This window comes from Ixodes scapularis, unplaced genomic scaffold (assembly GCF_016920785.2).
Source record: "Ixodes scapularis isolate PalLabHiFi unplaced genomic scaffold, ASM1692078v2 PGA_scaffold9__187_contigs__length_104089568, whole genome shotgun sequence".
Lineage (NCBI taxonomy): Eukaryota > Metazoa > Arthropoda > Arachnida > Ixodida > Ixodidae > Ixodes > Ixodes scapularis.
The window spans coordinates 39,020,707-39,042,138 of NW_024609884.1; the positions used below are offsets into that span (position 1 = coordinate 39,020,707).

A 21,432-nucleotide genomic window follows, 5' to 3' on the forward strand; every position below is an offset into this window, starting at 1 on the left:
ATACAATTTAAAGCATGCTTCTGTTTTAAATGTATTTAAAGGGATACTGAAATAAAATTTCAAACTCAGAAAACTGGGCTGGAGCAATAGGAAAGACGCTGCAGAACCCAAAAAACACCACTCATACAGCAATATCTCTAATAGATAGGAGTATTTTTGGAAAAGAAATGCACGAGTGAACACGGCCGACGAGATAGGTGACGTCACGATTCTCATTCCCTCTCCTCCTCGCTTTGTTTCGTCAAGTTGGCTCATTCAACTGTTGCAGGAGGATTGTGACATCAGAGTCCTCCCTTGATTGCACCCTTTTTTTAAAAAAATACAACCATCCATTTGAGATATTAATGTATGAGTGATGTCTGGGAGTCCGTAGAGTCCCGTTCAATGCTTGTGCCGCCTTATTTTGCAAAATCCAAATTTTGATTCAGTATCTTTTTAAAGGTGTCACAAGTACTAGTTCTAGAGTTCTAACCAGAGTATGATAAAATTATAACTTCCCAAACCTATAAAAACTAGTGTACAAAAAGAAAAGAGGAAGCCCCTGCTCCTCTCGTCTTCCATGTTTTCCTTAAACACTTCCTACAAGTGCACGGAGAGCACCCTAGAGAGATCCTTCCTAATCCTTGTTAGACCCAATATAGTCCAACTCAAACCAAGCAGCAAGACTGGTCAGCTTAAATAGGTGAGGCCAAGGACCATATACCCTTTGCACACCTATTTGCTTCACTGGGAGTTTCGTGGTGCACTTTTCGGAAGCTCAGCATCAACGGGAGACACTATGAAGCAGTGTTGCCAATTCAAAAACCCGCAATTGGAACCCAGAAAAACCACAAATTTTTGGCACAGGGAAAGGATGACTTTTTAATACAATTCATAGCTATAATTTGTTTAAAACCATTATAAAAAGGCTCGAGGTACACCAAAGCACTTCTTATGAGTTGTGAATGTGAAAGCATGCACGTCATTCTTCCGCTTCCTTATTTTGTCTGCAGCGTATTTGCGTCGCATGCAGAGCGTGCCCTCTCCTCGCCGCTCTGACCTTGGACGTTTGGTGCTACTGGCGCGCTGACGGACACGCAAAACCAAAGGGTGGCGGTCGTTGAAACTGACGCGCACCAGCCAAAGGGAGCCTCGTCGACGCGCGCCAGCCAATGGAATTGAAGCCGAAATCCATCAGCTTTGCTACGCTCTTTTGGAATCGGGGAAACTAAGTGCTGTTTGGCTAGGCTTTTCGCGTGGTTTCATAGCTGGGAGCTGGCTTCACTTGGAAAAAGGATTTAAGGTGCTGTTTGGCGTGGTTTCAAGGCTGATGGAGTCGGCTCGCTCCATGGGACAGATAATGCTTTTGCATTAATAAATATAGAAGCCTTAGAAGAGAGAGGGAGCTTTCCTGTCTGACTCTGACTCCCTCCATACACAGAACGATGCCTGGTGCCTCATCTTACTGTTATCAGGTGTGCTGTCTTGTCATACCTGTTGACCTACACCTTAATCATTTAATCTTTAGCACAATATTCGGTGGCTTCAGTGACCAAACTCAAATGCTTTGTCAAAAATTCTATTATCTAGTAGAGGTATCCGACACCACCTGATGTCGTTTAAAACTTCCGGTAACCAGTCTCAAAGTTTAGAATCCAATTGGGAGTGTGCAACACCTAAAGGGGTCGCGCTGCTCCACCTTGGCGGCTGGTTGGGAGCGCCACCAATGACAGCGTCCGCAATACGTTGCATAGTACCGTATTTGCTCAAGTGATAGCTGCACTGTTTATGAACAAAGCCTGCGGATCTGCTTTCCCGCGGAGCACGGGGATAGCAAATCACTGCGATCGGCAAAAAAACTGGCAGCGATTTACGGGACAGAGATAACGTCTTCACGCGAAAATGCTATCTGCTCAGATCACACTTTTATGGAGAATCGTAGGGTTGTGCGAATATTCGAAATTTCGAATGGTAGTTCCGAATAATACACTATTCGATATTCGCTTCGAAAAGAACTGCACTATTCGCGTTTTTCGAAGTATTGATTACGGCGGGATAGCCCCGTTGAGTGCGCTTCTTACCAAGCACCAGTGCGCCGCAGAGAAGCAAAACTCGCGGATGTGAGCTCCGCGGGTGTTGCTTCTCCGCATTACATCGGTGCTCGCTAAGAAGCGCACTTAACGGGTGAACCCACCGCGATAAACAATATCGTAATTGCGTGCTCAAGAAATACATACATCCAAAGTGGGATAGTGCACCCGTGCCGACTGTATTTGAAAATAGATGGAAACTTTGTGAATGTGTACATCTACATTGCAGTAAAAGTTTCAAAATTAAACTTTTATGGAAGTGTATACTATGTTAGGCAGAGATGCTTTTACAACCTGTGTTCATCATGCGCGACTCTTTTTTTTTAACTTGATATTAAAGAAAGAATATTTTGTATACCAAGATTTGTAAATTCACTCAATTTAGTTGGCCATCTATATAGGATTCATTTTATGTCAGATCCGCCGTTTACTTGCCATCCCAAGACACCAGACCTTCTGAGATCACAGTTCATAAATATCGATAGATTAAGCTTAGCTTATGAGTGAAAAAGTGGAATAACCTTTACAGGTTTAGCTGGGGTTTCGTCTAAGCACTATGCAATGGTAGTGAGAGGCGTGGAAAAACTATTCGATATTCGAATCGAAAATATTCGGCCAAAACCACTATTCGCTTCGAATTCGCTTCGGACTCAAAATCCACTATTCGCACAAGACTAGAGAATCGCATTCTCGACCTCATGATTCGCTGCATTTTTTATGCAGCACACAACGACTGGCTGTATGTGTATTCTGCAGGAAAGTAGATGCAAGGGCCTTGTTCGTAAGAAGTGCGGCCATTACTCGAGCCAATATAATCAATCGCTGCCTGCTTCGACCTCTTCTAATGAGCCTGCAGCGTCTCGGCTATGCCTGCTTCCCCCGCAGTCGTGTTTGTCTATCTTTCACCACAGTAAAGGTTTCACACTTTCACATTAGAAAACCTAGCCGTGTCCAGCGTTGCTCTGTATGTGTTCCCGCATCAATCGACCTGCAGCAGTTGCTCAGAGCTCGGGTATAATCATGTCCCACACAGTTGTAAGTAGCAACGCACACCACCATGTGTTTTATTTATCTGTGCTGGAATATGCCCCTACGAGAAAGTTGAATGTTTGGTGGCCCGGAAGTCACTATGGGACATTCTGCAGTGTGACTAGGTGATTAAATCTACGTAAGAAGTATTTTTCGCTCCTTTTATAATCGGATTGCATATCGCTCGCAGGCAAATCGAGTGGACGTAGTGGGATTAGGTGATCGCGGCTGTTTGCACCAGCGAATTGAGAGGATCTGTGTTCTCAATATCGGGGTTACGTGTAAAAAAAAACTTTGGCGCCAACTGTGACTGTGAACGTTTTCTAGAGCACTGCGCTCAGGTAAGCTGACACCGATAGGTCAGCAGCTATGCGCAATGTCTACGAAAAAATGCCTTTGCTAGGAGCCGCACTGACGCGCTACTGTCTTGTCACACACTTCCAATAGCTCCTCTTTTTTTTCTGAATTCTTGTGCATAGTTTACTTGGCCCATTTCATCCAGTACCTTCAAATAATGCACCGATGCATCATGCACAAATTACTTCACAGCATGTTTAAATGCTTTCCACTATAATATCTCGATGGCATCGCAAGCGTTATTACCACTGACAACAATTCTGTTGAGAGTAAGCAAAGATGATGATCTCGTCAGCCTAACTTACCACAGGAGTTAAGCTAATTGGGGTTTATAAATGTATGCTGGAGAAATTTTAGAATTCCAGCAAAAATGCAAAAGGAGTCGTCGAGGAACGTTAATAAATCTTCAAGCTGCAAGTTGGAAAGATATTTTTTCCTGTCCCCGTCTTTTTAGGGGCGAAGCTCCTTAGGGTCTAGCCTTGTCCGGCGTCCGTGCTCACATCAATCGCACCGCCTCCAAGATTGGCCCACTTTAAAAAAAAACAAAAAACATATGCCCGCAAGGGGGTTCAAACTCAGGACCACTTGCTTACGAGGCAGACGTCTTAACCACTACGCTACGCTCCAACGTTGCATGTAGCCGCTTAACGTCTATACAGGAGAGGGCGCTGCGGTCAAATGCATATATAATCGCATTAAACATTGCATGCATTAGCTCAACGTTTATAGACGAGAGGGCGCTGCGTTCAAATGCTCAACTGCGTATATAACCACGATCCATACCACACATTCTCTTTCTGACATGGACCGTTGACTTTAGCGGTGGAGATGCGTTCCCACGATTTCTAGCGGATCGAAGCTGATCCTCTAAAAGAACCACTGGCTCTGCATTTCACCGACCATAAAGTAGTAATAATGAAGTCGAAACGCAACCCAGAACTCAGCATTACCTATGAGCAATAAAAAAAAATCAGCACCATCAGCACTACTTATGAAAAATAATATCTGTATCATCAGCACCACCAGAGCTTCGCCCCAATCAACATCATTCACCACGTGGAGATGTGTCCATTTTTGCCATTCATGTTGCTTTCCTTTATCCCTGTAACTTTACAACCACGCTCTAATTTGTCAAGTCATGACTTGAAAATGCAGTCACCTGCAAAACAATAATTTCTTCGAAAGAAAAAGAATTAAAAGTACAGCCCTACGGTTATGGATTTGGCAACAATGGAAGTGACTATCTAAACTGGACTTTTTTAAGCCAACATTCTTGCCAATTATAATTTGTTCTCAGTACTGAAAAGTCAGCTTTTGTAGCTTTTATAGAAGGACAATGAATTAACCAAATAAAATGTACCAATTTAAGCAATTTCCAAATGCACTAAATAATAGCCAGCCATCCAAATATTTGGAATTTGTCTGAATTAGTAGCTGAAAGTCTGAATTTCAAAAGTGGAGTCTGCCAAAAGTTCCTTATGTTTGCTTGCTCTTCACCATTTGGCAAGACATGGCCATAAGAAAGCTCCTGTCTCACGTGTAAAATATTAATACATAAACAGATCTTTCAAATCACTGGTGACTGGAGATCTTTGCCAGACACATTGTGTTACTACACAAAGAATTCTTTGCAGTTAGAAAGATTGTTTTTGTGCTTAAATGCCAAGATTAGAGCGGCTTCGAAACTATTTGTTGTTTTGCACTGTTCTTCATCAGGATGACTGCCAGTGCTTAAAGCTGTAGAAAAAGCCGTAGAAGTGTCAGTTTAATGTTATCGAAGAAGCACAAAGAAAGCCCCCTTCCCCCCCTTTTTCCAGGGGCCTCTACCTGTGTTCTTGCGAAGAGAGACCCCACCCCCAGACTGGAGGGAGACCAAGCCCTGGCCTGGCCCTTGCTCTGTTGTACCTTTTCCTTTTATCCCTCCAGATTATGCAGTCTCATGAATAATTTTGTAAATAAGGAAATAATAAATAGTGTTGTGTGAATATACGAAATGTCAAATAGTAGATACGAATAATACACTATTCAATATTTGCTTCGAGACAAATTGCGATATTTATATATTAAGTGTTGATCGCAGCAAATTAGCCCCGTTGAGCACACTTCTTACAGAGCATGGGTGCATTGCAGCGAAACAGTACTTGCGTAAGTGAGCTCTGTAGAGGTTGCTTCTCTGCAGTGCACTGGTGCTTGGTAAGAAGCACACTCAACGGGGTAGACCTTCACAATCAACACTTGAAAACTATGAACATTGCAATTGCGTGCATAGGAGAAAAGCACACTTTCAAAGCCAGATGGTGCATGCGCGCACCTGGCATATTTAAAAAGAAATAGAAACTTTGTGAATGTTGATACCCACATTGCAGTAAAGTTTAAGTTAAACTGGCTGTTATGCCAGTTTAATTTTGTGCGTGTTATCTTATTGTAGAAGATTTTAAGAGCTTTCAACACGCTCTTAAGCAGTTGCAAGCGTGTGAACCAGGCTTTACTTGCCATCCCAAGGCATTGGACTTTCTGGTGCCACAGTTAATAAAAATAGTTGAATTAAAATTAGCTTATAAATGGACAAGTGGAAGCTTGGGAACGATTTTCGCAAGTTTAGCTGGGTTTCAATTAAAGCATAGCACAACAGTAGTGAAAGGCTTGGAAAAACTATTCAATATTCCATTTGAAATTATTCGACCAAAACCACTACTATTTGCTTCGAATTTGAAATCAAATTCAACTATTTGCACAGAGCATGGACCCATAATAGTCCCATATAACCGACATCTAATACAAAAGCAACATACAGGCATGGGTAAACAAATTCATACCTGTTTATACTCTGCCATTTCTTCTTTCAGGTCCTCAAGCTCCTCCTTCTCAATGAGAAGTTGCTTCTTCTCGGCAGAAATATTTTCCAAGGCGTCTTCCAATTCCTCAAAGTCCGACTTTGTCAACTCCTCTGTTTTGGCGACAGGTTTCTTCTCAACTAACGAAAGGAAATTAATCAAGAAATTACAGCAAGAACCGAACATGAAAACAAAGTTACAGCAACAAGAATGAAATATGAGAACCATCATATTTTATTTAGCGTTACTACAATAGTGAAAAAAAAAAAAAAAAACTTTATGAAGTACTAATCTATTTCACTCTTCAAAACAGAAACACAGAGAGAGAACTAGGAAATTTTCAGCTGCCTTAAACTCTTTGTGATTTACTCACATTCAGTCGCCTTGTCCACAAGAACTGCGGCCTTGTCCTCGAGAATCTCGTGGATTTCTTCTTCAGCCTTTTTCACAAGGTCCTCTTTCAGTTTCTATACAAGGAAAACAATTATCAAGGAAACACAGTGTCATCGCTAGCATCAAGACTGAAAGAGAGACTATGTTGTGGCTTTCCCTTGCATCATAAAGGCCAATAAAATGTTATCTGATTCGAACCACTATTCTATTCACACATCCCTAGTTTCTGGTGTTTATCTTTTCTTAAATTCGATTTTATAAATTTACACCTATTTCACTCAAAACAAAAAATCAGTATTTTTAGGCCTGTATTCTGCACCGGCGTGACCCCCAGCTGACAAATTCGCCAAAGAAAACCCCTAAAAACCAGGCTTCATATAGTAGGTGTGGCTATTAAATAACGAGACTGGGCATACTTATACAGAGGGGAGTGCATGCAAGTGAGTGAACCTTTGAAGCTTCCGAAAGCAGACTAGACATGGCGGGATGGAACAAGATGAGTCAACATGGCTATTGTTAAAATGAAACAATGCACCAATCTCATATTTCTTGTTAAATTTCTTGTGAAACATCAACAAATGTAGCAACAAAATGGATTGATCAATGTAATGTTCTAGTTGCTTATGGTCACTTTTGTGACCCCACAAATGTTCTAGTGAATATTCATTTGGTTCTTGCACTATTCATACCTTGCGCATATCTCTAAATTGTTACTTTTGCACACTTCTAATATAAAGGTATACATTAAATGAGTCTATGAAGCTTGCTCCAAGCTTTAGCAATGTGAAGACTGAATTCTGAGTACTACAAGTTTGCCAAAGCGAAAAATTGTTGCACGGTCCCTATAGTACCAGTACCATATTTTCCGGACTATACAGATTTAAAAGTTAACATTCCAGGCCGTGTTGACAATAGAAAAATTTGTTTTTCACATTCACACATTATCAATGCGGTTTTCACCTATCGTAAAATACCGGGCAAGAGCCCACTCAAAATTTAGAGATAATCGCGAAAAAATGGGGAACGGGCGCTTGTACAGTCATCAATTTTACATATAAATGTACTGTGCATATTTTCTCAGATCCTAGAAATTTGGTATGGTCGCTTAATGTGGTATGGGCAGATGCGCGGTATTTTACGGTAGTGCAGTTGTCGAGACCACACTCTTTCACACTGTGCATTAGCCAATAAGAGAGAGTGAGTCTGTTGCTTTCACGCTCTATGTCCCCATGGGTGTTGTGCAAAGTAGCCGAGCCCAAGAAGACAATCTGGATCAAGGCAGGTAAATAAATGACTCCCGAGTCCTTTCGGAACCACGGTCTTTGGCTTTTCGAACAAAGCAGTGCCCACTTTCATTTGTTTTGAGATAATATGAGTATATACCGGGTGAAACAAGGAGACGGTAGGCTCTTTAAATCGACCGGAAAATTCGGTTTCTTAACCTATCGCGCTACGACTTTGTGCAGCGTCGCCCACAGATGGTGCATTTTTTTTGTAAAATTTGCAAAGAGCGAACTTACCTGAGGAAAAAGTAAAGAAAGAAAAAGGCTTAGCTCCTATGGAAACGCAGCGACGCCACCGGTCTGCAATCAACACGGCGCCGTTTTGCACGGTAGACAAGAGATGGCGCAACGAACGCCGCCAACGAATGAGCATACGGCGCCGAGAGCCAGCGTTTTTAGCAGACGATCTTTTCGAATCAAAAGCGGCGCGCGTTCCGCAAACGGCGACAGTTGCAGAAACAAAAACAGGCGCGGTAACAACAAGCAACTGCAGTTCCTTGTCTGCTAAAAACGCCGGTTCTCGGCGTCGTCTGCTCGTTCGTTGGCAGCAGTTGGCGTCGCGACCGCTTGCGCCATCTCTTGTCTACCGTGCGAAACGGCGCCGTGTTGATTGCAGACCGGTGGCGTCGCTGCGTTTCCATAGGAGCTAAGCCTTTTTCTTTCTTTACTTTTTCCTCAGGTAAGTTCGCTCTTTGCAAATTTTACGAAAAAAATGCACCATCTGTGGGCAACGCTGCACAAAGTCGTAGCGCGATAGGTTAAGAAACCGAATTTTCCGGTCCATTTAAAGAGCCTACCGTCTCCTTGTTTCACCCGGTAGACAATAACAATATTGAAAAGAAAAATTTGCATTAGCATTGGTTTATTAGTGAGTATGGAGTGCAATATGTCAGGGAACTAACAACTTATCATTTTTAGCAAGAGTATACATGGATAAAGTCAATAACTATACTTGCGGACAACTTTCTGCGGCTATGGAGTGAAAGCTATGGACGCTCGCACACCTTGAGCACTTATCAAAGCTGTGCATGTGCACTCTTTACTTTTTCTCAAACACTACAGAAAGTTGTTGTCCACGAGTGTAGTGCTCTCTCTCTAGTGACAAACTTTTTTTCAGAGACAATAGTTCAGACCGGGTGGGAACTATAGTCGAGAAAATATGGTACTCTACTTGTTTTCACCTCAAGAACCACAGTAAGAAAATTCCGGCTCGTTGTGCAGTGTTTCCAATTTCCCCCTTTGTGTAAAGAATTAAATTAGTGTAGGTGCATTTTAGATCAGATATATGTTATTGTACCAAGATGTACATGTTTCAAACGTCAAAAGTATCGCTTCTTCCTTCGACAACCAAATCCAGTAGGAACAACTTTGCACAGCGTATGAACAATGTGCAAAACTTCTTTTTCTTGAGGTGAAAACAAGTACTGTCGAGACCGGTTAAAACGAAGTGGGCTATAACGTAGTGGGCTATAACGAAATAGTGGCTACAGCGAAGTGATCGCGATTCCCCATTCCCGTTTGCACTTTTTTAATGTATTGGTGCCTGTTTTAGCGAATAAAATTGAGCAGCTACCACAGCTATTCACGACTCCAGCAAAATGGACGCCACAAAGCGGGAAAACCGGGAACCAGCTGGAACAGGTCGCTCTGCGCCTCTCCGCGTCTCTGGCGGCTCTCGCGGACAAGTGTTGTCAACGCGGTGGCAAACAATGTAATTTGACAAAGGTCCGAATATTTCTTAAGTTTGCTTGAGCGTTCATTAGTGTGGTGAAGCCTCAAAACATTCTTTCCTTCCACCACGTGTTTTCAAGCCCATATACTCCACAACACACGGTCGCGTGCTTTCGATTTCTTGGATGAAGAGGGATCAGGAAAAACATTTTGATTTCTTGTCTGTTTCGAATCCCACTCAAAGTGACGACAACTTGGTAACTGATAAGTGGTTTCTTTATAGGGATGTAAGTGGTTTCTTTATAGGGAAGTAGAACAGCGGACTGAGGGCGACAGACGAGGTGTTTCACTGGAGGGACCACGAATGTTGCAGTCAAGTGAATGGGAAGGTTCAATAGCTGCTTGTTCTGAGTTTGGTTGTGTTCAATCAGCTTGAAGATTGAGCCACCCACGCCGGTCGGTGCGTTGGCTATTCATCTCCGCTGCTTTTCGCCGAAAAAGCCTCTGGACCACACCGAAGATGTTGGGCTGATTTCGCAATTACCTGATTTCAAAAAACCTGCTCGCTGCGTACAACTAATGAGGTAAATCATCCGCTTTCAAAGGGTGGGGAACGCGTCATGCAAAGTAAGAAGCTGTCACGACATTTTGATCTCTCCCGGCTCCAAAATTTATACGATGCCCCCGTCGAAGCCAGCAGCAATATACGTCGTCTACATTGTTCATGTTGTCCGGCAACAAAAAATACTCAACTTCTCCGTTAAGGATTCAAAGTCGAGTTCAATGCAGGGGGGTCTGCGTAAATCTCCGATGAAGGCTCTCTCCAGTTTGTCCGCATTCATCTCCGTGCTGTCGGCTAGAATCATTTGGCTGAGTTTAAGTAGTATATCTCTGTCTGTCAAATATACTGTTATTCAGCAGTTCACCTAATAGCTAGTCAACTAAGCTCATATTTCAACCCGAAGAATATATACTAATATCGCTTCAGTGGGACCATAGTACGTAATAAAATACATAACCAGCATATTCGTCAAAATGACTTCTCGATTGCTACTAAAACCTGAATTGAAATATGAGTATCAGCTGCTTAGTGGGGCACCAGCGGGGTTAACATGCTCGTTGGATCAAGAAGCGTTTGCTTAATTTTCGTAATTTTCCCGCAGCATGTGTTGTTGACCGAGCAGACGCTGGAGTTGTTTCTTAAACTCTGATACGCACAAAAGCTAGATTTCGCGGACTGATAAGTTGCATGGTTGAGGCATGCGAATTAACTGAAAATTACTCTCGGTGGAACAATTCTATAGACATCACCGCTTTCCTTAGCTGATCAAAACTGATTAGGGTCTATTAGTGTGTCTCGGAGCCCATAGTTTTGGTTTAGAACGAAATCTCCGAAACAGAAGTTTGACATGAAAAGAACACAAAGCACCGGGAAAACGAAACTATGCTCTACAAGTTTATGTGCACCGGCTACACTTAACCGTTGCAGTTCAAATATCCAGAAAATAGGGCATTAAATAAAACAAATCTGTTAAATTGAATGTGCCACCCGTTCAACCTGCCCGGCCGACCCGACGCAACCTGTTCCCAGCAGCCATGTTTGTTCGGTGGTGGCGCCCCCTATAGGTCGCTGGAGTCGCGAATAGCGAAGATAAAATTTGTGATAATTTAAAAAAAATAAATAATAAAATTTGTGAATTGTATTAAGCTGCAGACCACCGCCCTTTGATGCTGCAATGAGCAGCCACCAACAATGGGCCGCAGACGCTGCATCGTTGTCTGCTCCCCGCTCATCTGGGAAGCTGCTTTTCCACATCGCACACCAAGAAGCCTTTGTAGCATGCCGATAGGGGTGTTTGGAGTGCTAGTGACAATGTACCAATGGAGACGACGGAGAGAGCTTAGATGTAAGAGGGGGAGCAACTCCAACCGTGAAAAGCATTTGCAATTTAAAAGGACACTAACACCCCCAAAAAAGTTTTAAAATTTTTTGCCAGGCAATTCATTATGGTGTCGGAATACTGCCCAATTAATATTTTGCTACAGAGTCACATATTTTTTTAATAAAGCCAAAAAAAAAAAGCAACTGCTCGAAACTGAAATCCACGCACTGCACGGAGATGTGGAGAGGAGAGAGTGAGTGGCGGAAGTCACGTGGTTACACCCGACCGTGCAATTTTTTTTTTTTTTTCTTCCGATGCAGCAGATTAAATGCGTTCGGGAAGCATCCACCGTGTGATTCCTTTGCAGTTATGTTTGTTCCGCTCGCTGTTCTGTAGTTCAAGATGAGTTGTTTTGTACATTTAAAGGGGAACTCCGCCGATTTTCTGGTAGACTTCGATTTGGCTGGAAATTTGCAGACCGCGTCAATAACCCTTTCTCAAATGATAAGCAAAATATTTTCAGAAAAGAAAAATTTTCCGTGAAGTTATTGAATTTTCAAGTTACGCCGGCCGCGAGGGTTTCAGGAGGCGACTCTCTACTGGCAACAATGAAAAATCCCTACTTTTCCCTACCCGCGTACGTCACGAATGTGCAGGCGACTCACACCGGCCAGCTCTCGATCGGCGGTTTTCGGGCAGAAAGAAACCGAATTTCGAGCTGCAAATTCTGTACTGGGTAGTTGGGCTCTCATATGTCATGTACAACTAAAAACCTCGGCGAGCGTAGATACCCTGTCAGTGTCCCTTTAATGGCCGACGTCTCCCGGGCAGACTGGCGCAAGTGCCCCTACCTGCATTTGGTTGCGCATGGCCAGTGTGGCGAGGATACCTGACAGAGAGGCGGACAGGTTTGCAGACGGTGAACGCATTTGAGTTTTGACTCCTTGCAGGCTGCAGCTCGTATTGCAAACGCGGCCCACAAACCACATGACCCAGATGAAGCAGTTGCCCCATCTCTTAAATCTAGGCTATCTATACCGATGAAACACAAACTTGAGCGTGAATTTGGTGCTGTGCGCACTTCTTTGTTTGCTTTGTCTTGTGTGTCGGCATCGCTGGTCGGTGTGGTCACTCTCTGTGCAAAAGTAACTTTGCTCAAGCACCAATTTGGCGAATCATCGCCACTCAACGATGGACAGCCCCAGCACCGCTGGGACTTTGACGGAGAAGACGAAGGCAACTTCCTTGAAACAAAACCGTGCCATCCTGGTTGAAGTGCCCATAAATGTTAAGAATGCCATCCATTGCCAACGTCCTCCGCGGCAGCCGTCGCAGCTCTCAACACGGTTTGCCCGTAGTTCGAAAAATCTTTTCTCGATCGGAGCTTTTCGCAGTTCGCAAAAAGCAGCTCCAATCTAGCAGAGAGTGCGTGCAGGGAAGCCTCGACCACTTTCTGCAGGCACGATAAACATGTGCCTGTGACGGACCGTGTTATCTCTTTTTTGCGCGTTACTTTTCTGGAGTCCAAATATAACGAAGCAGCGGATATAGCGAAGTGATTTTTTATTCCGGTTGACTTTGTTATAACTGGTCTCAACAGTATATAGATTCTAAAATAGTTTACTCAAATGTGACATTATTTCAGCTTCATTTTGAGTTTTATCATTTCTGCTTACAAACAAGGTCCTCAGGCAGATTTTTGTTTGTCCCAAAGTTGTAGCTGCTTAGGGACACAAGCCCGAGCATCTTCAACTTTTCAAATTCCCACGCATCTTATTACTATCTTGAGCGGGAGGACTCCCCCACACGCTTTTCTCACCTCGGATTCTTTAGCAGATTCTTCCTTTTCCTTCTTGATGGCTTCCTCCTCTTGCTTGATGATTTCTATCTTCGTGCGATTGTCAACTTTTCCTTCTCGCTCACCAATTTTGTATTTGGCTTCAGTAACCTGCAATTTAAAATTTAAAACCCTCTTCAACGTTTAACCGCACCAGTTTCATCAATCACAAAAAAAAACAACTCCCGAGCATTTTCTGGTCTTCATATTTTGCAAAAAGCATATCAAAATACTTACATTAATGGAAAAGTTCTACAGTTTGGAATAGAAGCTATGGTGAAAACATTTAAAGCATTCTCTAGTCACTAACAGAGAAGAAGTGCAGGGCGTCTCTTTCGGAAGCCAGATCTCCAGCACGTGCTAGTTGCCTTACATCGTGATTTGGCTGCGCACGCACGCTCGAAGCTTACAAGACACTAAAGTCTTATCGAAGGTAAGAAGGTCATGCTGCAAGTGGGATGGAAGAACTCCCTGCTGTTCTTATCCTGTCAGTGACTGCATGCCTGAAATATGTTAATATAAAAAAATGTGAGATGTGCCGGGACTCGGGGCCTGTGAAATGCCCTGCTCACTGTCCCAGCACAATTCAGTGTTTCTGGGTTGAAAGGTGCTTGTTCCAACATTTTCTAGACTCCATTCATAGATTGCCATTACTGCTCTTTCTGCATTCCGAGGAAAAGTAGACTTACGGGCCTTTTCCACTTAAAGGTCAATTGACATAACGAGCGAATATGACAAGCAGCTGTGCAGAAACAAGACAACAGAACTAATACAGCAGAATATTTCAATGACCCAGTTGGCTTTAACTTCATTAATAAAACAGCCCCATGCTGAAAGGTAGAAAGAGCAAAACTTCTCCAAATAAATACTAAAAGGATGAAAAAGTAACCCTCCTCTAGACCTTGCATTGTTTAGCTTACGAACAGCTTGAACTAGACATTCCCAACTGATATTAGAAAGACTACTGGGTTCTCTATAAAGACTGCAATGATGCCACGTCACATGGTCTGCGCTCTTGGGCCCTACGGCAGAGCTGACCAAAAAGACTGTGAGCACGCACCGCCTCCTTGGGCAAGGTGGAGATGGTGGCCTTGAGCTGCTCGGTGGCCGGTAGAGCCTCCGAGAGGAACATGGCCCGTGACAGCAGCAGCAGCGAAGGTGGGATGTTCTCCTTGAGGCTCAGGTCCAGCCACTGAGCCAACTGGTATCGCAATTTGGGCTCGGGGAGACCCATGGCACGCATGCCACGTGAACGACAGGCTGCCTGCAGCTCCGCCACGGTCAGCGATTCAATGCCTTCCTTCTGGATCATCTGCAGAGGCAATAAAAGTCGCAATTATCAGTACCTGCTGCACCCAAGGAGGCTTGCTAATCTATGACAAACTTCAAAGGGGAAAATGCAACATTGTCTACTGTCAATCCCGTTTATAACGAACAGCAGGAAACACTACGATCAGTTCGATATAGTAAAAACCATTTACAACGAACTTCCACGATGCGTTCGTTGTAAGGCGAGAGCTTCTCTTTCTTTCTGATCTCTTCGCTTCCACCTTGTAACAAAACGCTAAAAACTTTTTTTTTTTGCATGTGTGCAGTTTGTTTTTTTAGTTTATATCTCCCCTTTTGAATCGCTTCTCTTCGAGGACAATCGCTTTGGGATGAAAAACTTTTTTCTGTGCATGCTTGCAGAGTGTTTTTTTTTTTTTTTTAACTTTCTCCCCTTTCTGAATCATTTCTCTTCGCTCAATTTTGTTTGCGGCTTGAGCTTTTGAAATTTTCTTTCTTCCCTACTCTTTTTTTTGGGGGGGGGGGGGGAGGAAGGGACAGGCTAGAAGACGATTGTTTGCACGTTTTTGGAAGCCTTCCCGGGGGGAAAAAGTTTGATATAGCAAATATGTTGTTTGTTATAAAAAGTACTTTTTACATGCATTTTTATTTAAATTTTCCGTGACTTCAATACCGACAATAATTTGCTGCACGTGGGTTCGTTCTAAACGGGTTTCACTGAACTACCGCGAAGCAAGGTGGGTATGGAGGCTGGGAAGTTTTGGCACAGACTTTAAAAACCTTAAGAGAAACTTCTTGTTACAAAGTACCTCATCAGGTTCTCCAATGTCCTTAACACTTTGAGTGCCAAGTTATGTTGCTCCTGGCGCGTGCCCCATGTACCGTAAAAACCCGCGTATAGCCCGGGTTTTTTTTTCTAAATTTTAGGGTGTGAAATTTCGGCACCGTACTATATGCGGATCTCAAAACTTTTCGGCCCGAATTCACAGTTTTGGTTTCAGTTTCGGCATTGGGCGGTGCTATCATCATCATTAGGTGTCTGCGCGCTTCTGTGTTAGGTAGCGTTAGTGGCGTTGGTGGCGATAAAGGAGGTTAGAAGTACTAGGAGGGGGCACGTTGCAATATTGGTGAAGCCTAGTCATAAAAAGTTTAAACGATTTTGTGCCCAGCGTGACCGCAGATCTCTCTGGCGATTGGTGCGCGTGACATGTCACGTGTGAGATGGATGGTTGATTGTAGAAGGATTTCTTGCAGGGTTGCGCGCGCTCCGTCCGGTAGGTTTTATCAGATCGAAGGCTAGACTGTGGTGTATTCTAGTACCCCATAGCAAGACGAAGGATAGCTACGGTCACATGATGTGGTCACGTTGGCATGGTAAGTGAGGAGAGTAAGGAGAAAAATGAGAAAGAGGCGAGGCGTCAAGGGAGCATGGCTTGTGGAGGCTACGCGGCCGACGTCATGCCCTCTCCTACCCTTCTATCCTCCTTGGTGGCGATAGTCCTAGAGACCTACAGGACAGGCGTGCAACAGTGGCCATTGCATCACTTGGCGCACATCACGACGGCCACAATTTTCTGCGATTTTACACCATGTCAGGACTGCGCAGGCAGTACTCGGCTGCCTTTAAAAGAAAAGTTATTTCTGCTGCCGAAACCATCGGCAACTGTGCTGCGGAGCGGCAGTTCGGCGTGAACAAGCGGAGCATTCGCGGTTGGCGGAACCAGAAGGAAGCCCTTTTTGCATGCAGCGGTCAGAGAAAAACTTTCCGGGGACCGAAAAATGGAGCGTTTCCCGAAGTGGAACGAGAACTGACTGACTTTGTTCGGGAGCAACGAGCTGCGCATCTCGCGGTGAACATCGAGCTGCTGCAAGCAAAGGCAAGGGAGATCGCTCGAGACAAAGGCATTCAGCGGGCGGACTTCAAGGCAAGCAAGCACTGGGTGTCTCGCTTCATGCGCTGCGCTGGGTTCTCCCTACGTCGGCGTACGTCGATCTCGCAGAAGCTGCCAGAAAGCTACGAAGAGCTGCTTGTGGCTTTTCAGAAGCACATGATTTCTTTGCGAAAGGCAGTCCCCTTTCAGCTGGGCCAGATCGGCAACGCAGACCTGACGCCGGTGAACCTCAATATGCCCTTGGCTCTAACGGTGCATCAAAAAGGCTCCAGGCAAGTTACCGTGCGATCAACTGGGAACGAGAAAATGCGGGTAAATGTAATGTTGTCCTGCATGGCAGACGGTCGCAAGCTGCCACCCTACGTGGTGTTCAAACGAAAGACGCTGCCGAAGAGGGAGAAGTTCCCAAAAAATGTTGCCATCCGCTGCCAGGACAAGGGGTGGATGGACGAAACGCTAGTGCTAAACTGGATAAAGTCTGTGTGGTGTCGACGGCCCGGAGCACTGCTGGGGTTCCCATCGATGCTTGTGCTCGACGCGTTTCAATGTAATCTGGCGGACTCCGTGAAGCGACTGCTGCGCGACTCCCGCACTGAGCTCGTCGTCGTCCCGGGAGGGATGACACCCAGCTGCAGCCACTTGATGTGTGCATTAATAAGCCGTTTAAGGATATGGAGCGGATGAGGTCCGGAGAGCCGGAAGTGACCCCTGCCGGACGGCTGAAACGGGCCTCGCCAGCTCTGCTCTGTGCATGGATCGCCGAGGCGTGGGCCTGCATTCCCGAGGCGCTGGTTTGTCGTGCCTTTAAAAAGTGCTCCATTTCAAACGCGCTTGATGGCACGGAGGATGAGGTGCTGTGGGAGGACATTTCCGACAAGGGAACTTCGGAAGAGAGTGCGTCAGACGAGGACGACAAATAAGGTGTAATGTAAATAAATGCATTTTTCTGTTTTTCTTGAACTATATTCGCATGAAAACGTTTTTTCTCGCGTTTTCTATCCCCGAATTGCACCTCAAACTATATGCGGGTCCCAACTATACGCGGGTTTTTAAGGTAGTTTTTTTTTCCCTGCAGCCCGAATGCCAATTTTTTGCCTCAGTAACAAAGTGGCATGCTTAAAGAAATATATTTATTTCTTGAAAGTATACTGATTTACCAACGAAGTTAACTGGAGCCTGCATGCCTCCCAATTTAGAAAATTTTCCTAATATGGTACTCTTCAAATCACAATACTAAGCAGAGGAGTATTTTGACTTCACACGCTGAGGCAGCTCTTTCAAGTGGCAAGGACTCGGCATTGTTTTTATCCAGAACCGTAACTACTCTCATTTTCATAGTACAGTAAACTCAATTGAGCAAACTTCAAGGGACCAAAGGAAATAGTTCACTTAACTGAAAGTTCACTAAACTGAATATATTCACTAGAATATGAAACAGCATAGGGCACAGCATACGTTGAGTCAGAAGTGTGAAATGCAATTTGTGGAGTCATGTACATCTATATATACAAAGTGTATAACAGTTAAGTTGCTGCCTTTCTCTCATTTTAATAAAACAAATCTGTAATTTTCATTTGCATAAAGTAACAAAGTTTTCCAGAGAGTCTACACTTCATTGCACTTCCTCTGGCACAACTTGTTGCTGTGACGAAGCCATACTGCAACGGCATCGTCCACTGGCTTGAAATATCCTGTGCAGAGTCGTTTCCTGTTGGGATTGAACGCAGTTTCTCCTTCAAGCTTCGACTTTTGCTTCACTATCGTTAACAACGTCAACGGTGGAATCCTATAGTCCTTCCACCTGCCTTTGACCGTTGTCCAGACACTGAAGGATTTTGAGCTTGTCTGATAAAGACAACCGCTTCTGTTTCGTCGTACTCGTTACAAAAGTGGGTGCACACACTGCCGTTCTGCCATTGTTACCCAAAACTAAGATGGCCGAACGAAACCGATTACAAAGAAAAAACAGACACACCACGTGATTTGCTTTCGTCTACTGCACCGCCGCTTTGCCTTGGCGGTGCTGTAAACACCAGCGATGATACGCTGCCGCTGCAGAGGCGGTAGCGGCGGGGTGGCGGGCATCGGCTATGCCAGCACTGCAGAGCACAAAACTTCGTTGAACTGATTGCAAAAATATTCCTGGGTCCACCGATCAAGTTCTGAAATATTCGCTATTCCGAAATTCATTCATTTGTTTAACTTCAACATTTTTGCATAGAATGCGTACGAAAACCGCCGGGGATTTTTTAAAAATTCGTTATTTTTAAATATTCATTAAACCAACGTTCGCCCAAGTGAGAGTTTACTGTAGTTGGAGTCCCAAGCTCATCGGTAATCTCTGGATTTCAGTGTCCATCATCAAGCCCGAGGTTGAAGAACAAAGATTTTCCAATTTAGAACATCAGAGATACACAATAAAACAGAACTCGCCTAAACAAAAATTTCAACTGTTTCCATCACTTGTACAAATAATAGCCCACATTAAAAAAAAAAAAAAAAAATCTTAGCTGGAGTTTGTTTTAGGAGTGGCGGCGAGCACACTGAAACTGCACATGCACAAGTGTACATGCGAGCAGCAGAGGGCATGCACAGGAGCATTCCCGAGTATATTTGGGTGTGACACTCAAAGGGTTAAGAACATGTCTCCTCTGATTATATGCAAAATAATTGCTGAAAAAGGCTAAGTCAAGAACAGTCTTCGATGAGCTGCCTATGAAGGTAAAGTCTTCAACAGGTTTCGAGAGGTTGGGGGTCCAGGTGGCAAAAACAACTAAGGGTATCTGGCATGCCCTAGCAAAGCACCGAGAATTTCGACCACCTGCAACCTTTGAATACACTCCCATGTGCGTACGGAAAGTCAGCGAATAATCACACACACTTGCGGTTAATTGCAGTCGAGTCATTGGGTCTTACTAAAATGCTAATAAATTTTTGTTAGAACTGTATTCATTGGCAGTTTCCTTCATTATCTACTTCCTTTAAGAGCAGCAATGCTTTGCTTATGTCTTGTGGTGAACTATGAATATTTAAATTGCCACTTTGTATGTCAGAGAAACACTAAAATCACCAAATCCTTTATCACTACCCAGAAAAAACAATTTCTGCTAAAATGTTGATTTTGAAAAATGCCATATTTACATCCACCAACATCTAGAGAGTATTCCCAGAAAGTTTCATTAGTTTACACAGGATAGTTAATTTTTTTTAAAAATTATTTTCGGTCCACCGATGCTAAAGAAAAGGTTGAAGTTGGAGCACTTTGAACGCATTTTTCCCCGTTCCACTTTTTGGCAAAAATTTCAAAACTATTGTTTCAGTATGAAATTATCGAGAGACTTAACATTTGAGGGCTTATATGCCGGAATATTATGGAACCGGTTACTATGAACTTAGATTTGGCATTTTCACGTTCCTTTATATGAAAAATCGTAATTTGCAAAACTTGGTACATGTAAACTTTTTTTTTTTTTTCATAAATTCTTTTTTATCTGTAAAATGCCTATCTTCTGAAATTTCTTTTCGTAGTAACCGGCAACAAGCATTCCAGTATGCATTCCGCCAGAAAAATGTGTGGTTATATACATGATTTCTTACTGATAGATTCATTGAGCAGATTCTATGCAAAGCTAGGCTTGACTTCGTTCTGTGTACCAATAAAATTGGTACACAGGCCTGAAACTTAGCATGCCCTACTTCTATATGGCTACAAACACCACCTGCAAATATCATGCCAATTGTGTGAGTGGTTCAAAAGTTAACCTTTCCAAGGAAAGGGGCACTGACACCCCAAAGGTCGTTTTTTTTTTTTGTAGTCTAAAACGAGACAAGTTGTAGTCATAGACACGCAAAAAAAAACACCACAACGCGAAAAAGAATTTCCCCACGTGCGCATGCACCTTTTTATTTTTGGCATTTTTCTCTCCCACTTCCTCACCTCTTTGCTTCGTTTGATTTGTGATGTCAAATATTATGGAACTTAGAAGCCTTGTAAGTGACATTTCTACAGTTGAACCTCGATTTAACGAAACCCAATTTTACGCATTTCCCGATTTAAAGAACAAATCCGGATTCCCCGCGCAGCCTCTGCCCGCAAAATGACTCTCGATTTTACAAAGTTTCCGATTCGATGCATGCAGCAGAGGATGATCAATGAGTCGGACGAAGTTGGCTTCTCTAGGTGCCCGACGACCTCTCGGACTTCCTTCGAAAAGGAAATAGTCAAACGGTCAAAACCACTGGGTATGGTGTCTTTGTATCATAGTTTCGGTTGCGACTCCGCCGGCCCACTACACCGGGGCAGCCTTTCACGCAAAAGCAGCGTGACGTGGCCCCTCACAACGCTTCCAAAAGTCCACTGCATGTTCTCTTCGACAGTGGCGTACCAACTTTGAGTGGGGGGGGGGGGGGGGGCAAACTAGACCCTCCCTCCCTCCCTCCCTCCCTCCCCCCCCCCCCCCTCCCTCCCTCCCTCCCCCCCCCCTCCTCCTCCTCCTCCTCCTCCTCCCTTGTCCCCCGGTGGGGGGGGCGGTTCCTTTGGTGTCCCTTGGGCGCCGCAGGCCAGTGTTTGCCCTGCCCAGTGGCGGCCGTTTCAGGGGGGGGAAAAACACATGCCTTGCCCCCCCACTCTGAGAACTGGGGGGCAAGCGCCCCCCCAGTTCTCCCCCAGTTGGTACGCCCATGCTCTTCGACATCACACAGCTCCAAAGGATTTGAGATCGCTGAAAGGGTCCTAAAAAAAACTTTAAACTCGAAAGTCAAGCGTCGTCTACTTGCAGCGATAGGCGGCACGCACGGAGGAAACCGATTGTTTGCAGGACACCGGCAAACACGACACTTGGGGTGGCGGCGGTTCGGAGGCGTCAGAGAAACTCGGTTCAAAAGACGGCTTAATATC

At 44.2% G+C, this 21,432-nt stretch overlaps 1 protein-coding gene across 1 annotated transcript in view; it reads right to left on the reverse strand.

The window, feature by feature from the left end:
* The window catches only part of LOC8036347 (mitochondrial proton/calcium exchanger protein), a 55,334-nt gene that overhangs the window by 7,487 nt on the left and 26,415 nt on the right, over positions 1-21,432 (reverse strand). Inside the window, exons 6-9 of the mRNA XM_029971363.4 lie at positions 14,417-14,668; positions 13,339-13,467; positions 6,663-6,756; positions 6,272-6,429 (exon numbers count right to left, since the gene is read on the reverse strand). Coding sequence (XP_029827223.2) covers positions 6,272-6,429; positions 6,663-6,756; positions 13,339-13,467; positions 14,417-14,668 — 633 coding nt within the window. The remainder of the gene's footprint in view (positions 1-6,271; positions 6,430-6,662; positions 6,757-13,338; positions 13,468-14,416; positions 14,669-21,432) is intronic.